General features: G+C 40.0%; 1 protein-coding gene across 2 annotated transcripts; it reads left to right on the top strand.

The window, feature by feature from the left end:
- The first annotated feature begins 684 nt into the window (after nt 1-684).
- LOC131239372 (protein CURLY FLAG LEAF 1-like) lies at nt 685-2,140 on the top strand. 2 transcript variants are annotated; one of them, XM_058237050.1, is made up of 3 exons: nt 685-740; nt 874-1,075; nt 1,707-2,140. In XM_058237050.1, the coding sequence occupies exons 1-3, from the start codon at nt 715-717 to the stop codon at nt 2,031-2,033; spliced, it is 555 nt and encodes a 184-aa protein (XP_058093033.1). In that variant the 5' UTR covers nt 685-714; the 3' UTR covers nt 2,034-2,140. The 2 variants fall into 2 exon arrangements, with proteins under 2 accessions (XP_058093033.1, XP_058093034.1); XM_058237051.1 differs by lacking the exon at nt 685-740 and having other exon boundaries at nt 855-1,075.
- Nucleotides 2,141-3,907: the final 1,767 nt, after the last annotated feature.

Below are 3,907 nucleotides of genomic sequence, written 5' to 3'. Positions count from 1 at the left end.
TTAATGTACGATTACTTTCATATTTAGCTTAGTGAAAGATGTATTTTTTTTCAATTAGATAAATAAATTGATGGGTTAATGGTCTAAATTAATGATTTAATAAATTGAACTAAAGTTTAAAAATGGATGTATGAATACGGTCTAAATTAATGATTTAATAAATTGAACTAAAGTTTAAAAATGGATGTATGAATAGATGATCACATACTTTGTACGATGAACGAACGTGTGAGTTAAATGTGTGATGCATAGCTAGATTTGACCTAATGAAAGGAGTGCACTTACACAAGTACATATATACACACTAAAATCATACAATTTAATTTAATGGTTTACACTGACAAATTGATCCATATTAATGGTCACATCTTGTATAAATTAAAAGATGCAAGTATGCATTGATGCATGGGTGGTGGATGCATGTATGCTAAGATGAATGCATGTGTATGCAGCTGTGCATGTACCAAAATCTCGGGTCATTACAGGTTAAATGGATGATTATGCCTATTTTTGTGTAAACAATTTTGGCCGTCCATATTAAAGGCCATCAGTCAAATGGTTAATATTTTTCACGTTGGTTTGATGTACATTGATCCAATGAACGGTCCAGATCAATGTATTGGATTGTATAAGTGTCCCAACCCAGCTAGGATCACTATAACTAATACTTCTCAACGAGCACTATAACTTATACTGCTCAAAGAACACTGTAGCATGTCTCATTATCAGGATTCAGGACCCTATAATCCCCCTTTCTTATTTTCTCTGTCTTCTCTTCTTTAGAAAAACCCAACCTCTCTCCTCTTCTCTTCTCTTCTCCTCTCATTTTCTACCGTCTGTTTTCTTTCCTCTTCTTCTTTTCATTTCAATGACAGCTCCAAACATGGCGACGATAACGGCATCTTTGGCGAGATCTCTCCAGAACTGCTCGATTTCCTCCAGCTCTCCTCAGGCACACGAGTCCACGTCATCATCCTCTTCTCCTTCTGCCGCTGCTGCTGCTGAGGCAGCTACTTTAGAACTCAATTCCCACGTCTCTCTTCCTTATCAATGGGAGCAATGCCTCGATTTAAAGGTTTCCCAAAATGCCCCTCCCCACATAAATGCAAAATCCCCTCTCTTTTTTTTTTTTTTTTTTCTCTCTTTCGAATGGGCGTCGTCGCTTTTTGGGTTTTTGCTTCTTTTGTCTTTGTATTCATTACTCCAATCTCTCTCTCTCTCTCTCTCTCTCTCTCTCTCTCTCTATAAAAATATGGGAGATGGCAAAACGGCTATCTTGGGTTTCTTCTTCTTTTTAGGTGTTGATCTTTTGAACTTTTTATCTGGTTGGGTTTTTATTATTTTGTATTTTTCTTGGGTTTTTTTTTACCTCAATAAAGCTCTTCTTCTTCTGTAAATGTAGAAAAACAAGGATGTTCTTTTTGTTTCTGTTGAATCATTTCTGTCATTTTTATCTCTTGTTTGGGCTATTTGGATTTTTGTCGAGTTAACAAATTTCTCTTTCTTCCAACTATGAAAAGGAGGAAGCAATCGATTTTTGTATTTTTGAGATTTATTACCTTTGCTTGGTCATTTTTATTCAGGAATTTGTTGGGTTTATTTGAAAAGCTGGTTGGTATTTTTTCTGGGTTTTTCATTTTCTAACATTGCTTGTTTTTTGATATTTTATCTTGCTGGGTGTTTTTTCTTTCGTGGGTTGTCTTCAGACAGGAGAGATTTACTACATAAACTGGAGGAGCGGAATGAAAGCGAAAGAGGACCCAAGAAAAGCTGCGAGATTTGAAAGAGATTACTACTCGGAAGAAGATAGTTCGGAAGAGAGCGAGGGAGGAGGAGGAGGATCTTGTTTATCTGCTTCTTCTACTTCTTCTCCTACAAGGGACGTTTTCCGCTACGATGAAGACCATGTTCTCGTTGTTGCGGGCTGCAAGAGCTGCCTCATGTATTTCATGCTGCCAAAAACGGTCGTAGAATGCCCGAAATGCGGTGGCATGATCATGCATTTCGACCGGGTGGAGAACGGATGCTTATGAGATTTTTTAGCTGATTTTTTCCAACTTTTGAATTTCTGTGATCTTGTTTTGAAGATTTTTGGGTGTGGATTCCATTAAAGAGAAATGGGTTCGATTCCTTTTTTTCATATATGTGTTATTTTCTTCTTCTTCTCTTGCCATGAGAGCTACAGAAGCTTTGCGGAAGGGCAAAAAGGTCAATGGGAAGAGAGGAAGAAGAAGAATAAAATCAGTAATGATGACGACGTGTGGTTTTTATTTTTTCATTTTTTTATTTTTTTATTTCTTTTTTCGAGCGTGTTATGTTGAGCTTTTCTTACTGTAGTCCGTGAACTACCAAAGATAAGTTTTTATCTTTGGTACTTCGAATGGAAGCGGATTGCGTACTGAAAAAACTTTATGGGGCCCACCGAAGATGCCTATGTCTTATCTACACCGTCCATCCGTTTTTCCAGATCAATTAAGGGTATGAGCCCAAAATTGAAGAATATCCAAATAACAAGCGGACTACACCATAGGAAAGAGTGGAGACAGTGAACTCCTAAAGGGAAGACACAAATATTAGCTTGATCTAAAACTTCTGCTGCCTAAGAAGATTTCAACGGTAGGCATTCAATTCCCACTGTTTCTTTTGGTCTGGTCCACTTAAGCTTTGGATATGGACCATATTGTTCAATTCTGGAATCATGCCCTAAAATGAGCACGGATGGACAGCGTGGATAGTAAAGAGACATCACAGTGGGCCCCACAGAGTTTGCTCAGCACGCAATCTGCTTCACATTCGAATGGGGAATGAAGTATCAGTGTATAAAAGCGATTCTGCCCGTTGGATCAATGGATGTATTGAATAGTACGATGGTCAACGGTTCAGATTTAATATTTTCAGATGAATAGGGCTCCTTACATAAAACTCAACCGTCCATTGCCTATCCATGATGGTGTGGCTACCTCCAGAGTTGGGTCTTACATGATGCACCTGGCCCAGCGGGGAGAATAAACATTTCGCTTCACAGTAGCCGGAGGACTACGTGTGCTTGCCCTGCAGGGTGTAATCGAGGGCACTTGTATGTGCCCTCTGCCGACACGTCCCACCGTTTCATGCGTGTGAAACATAGAGCTGACCAGCATGATTTTTAATGCACGTCGTGGAGAGGAGAAGGATGGATCTCGCACGTGCCTGCCAGGTTGGCAATTGGCATGTGTGAAGGTCAATCATAAAAGTCTACCAAATGACATAGACCAGCAAAACTGGAATATGGTGGAGCCATCTCCACTGTCAACGGTGGTGGACTGATGTATCAGTCGGAATCGTCCATCCAGTGGTCAAAATTCAAAAATAGATTTGAAGAAACAGACCATTCGTGATAAGGCCCACTAGATGGACCGTCTTGATTGATAATTCACCAAGCTACCTATACGCTGCCAAGTTTCCTGCGGCCCACCTCCTGAAACCCTGAGCTTTTGTGGGGCCCACTGTGATGTATGTGTAATATCCAGTGGGCCCACCCATTTTGCCAGCTGATTTTAGGGTGCGGATTAGCACTACCCCCGCCAGTACCTAGCTAGAGATCGACGGTCCTTTCAGGGGCTCCGTGGGGCCATCATGTATATTTGATTAACTCCTACCGTTGAAAACATAACTATCAGCTTGATCAAAGTTTTTTCTCCCACCTAAGAAGCTTTCAACGGTAGATTTTTTTTTTTTTTTTTTATCTCCAATGCTTCCTATGGTGTGGCTAACTGGTGCCATTGATCCGTCTCTTTTTTTGGCCTCATGCCCTAAAATAATCTGACAAAATAGATGGACGGTGTAGATAAAATATATACATCCTATGGGTCTCACAAAGCCTCTAACACCCAAAGCTCAAGTGAACTACAACATGGTAAAAGAGGGG

This window comes from Magnolia sinica, chromosome 3, assembly GCF_029962835.1.
Source record: "Magnolia sinica isolate HGM2019 chromosome 3, MsV1, whole genome shotgun sequence".
Taxonomy (NCBI): Eukaryota; Viridiplantae; Streptophyta; class Magnoliopsida; order Magnoliales; family Magnoliaceae; genus Magnolia; species Magnolia sinica.
Note: the sequence above shows the minus strand (reverse complement) of the source record. Positions and strands in the feature narration are given on the sequence as shown.

What these genes read in the sequence shown, in the direction of transcription:
- LOC131239372 (XM_058237050.1), top strand. Translation starts at nt 715, where the DNA reads ATGTCTCATTATCAGGATTCAGGACC. An exon ending in CATTATCAGGATTCAGGACC is followed by an intron (nt 741 to 873) that starts CTATAATCCCCC and finishes CATTTCAATGAC; the next exon opens with AGCTCCAAACATGGCGACGA. An exon ending in AGCAATGCCTCGATTTAAAG is followed by an intron (nt 1,076 to 1,706) that starts GTTTCCCAAAAT and finishes GGTTGTCTTCAG; the next exon opens with ACAGGAGAGATTTACTACAT.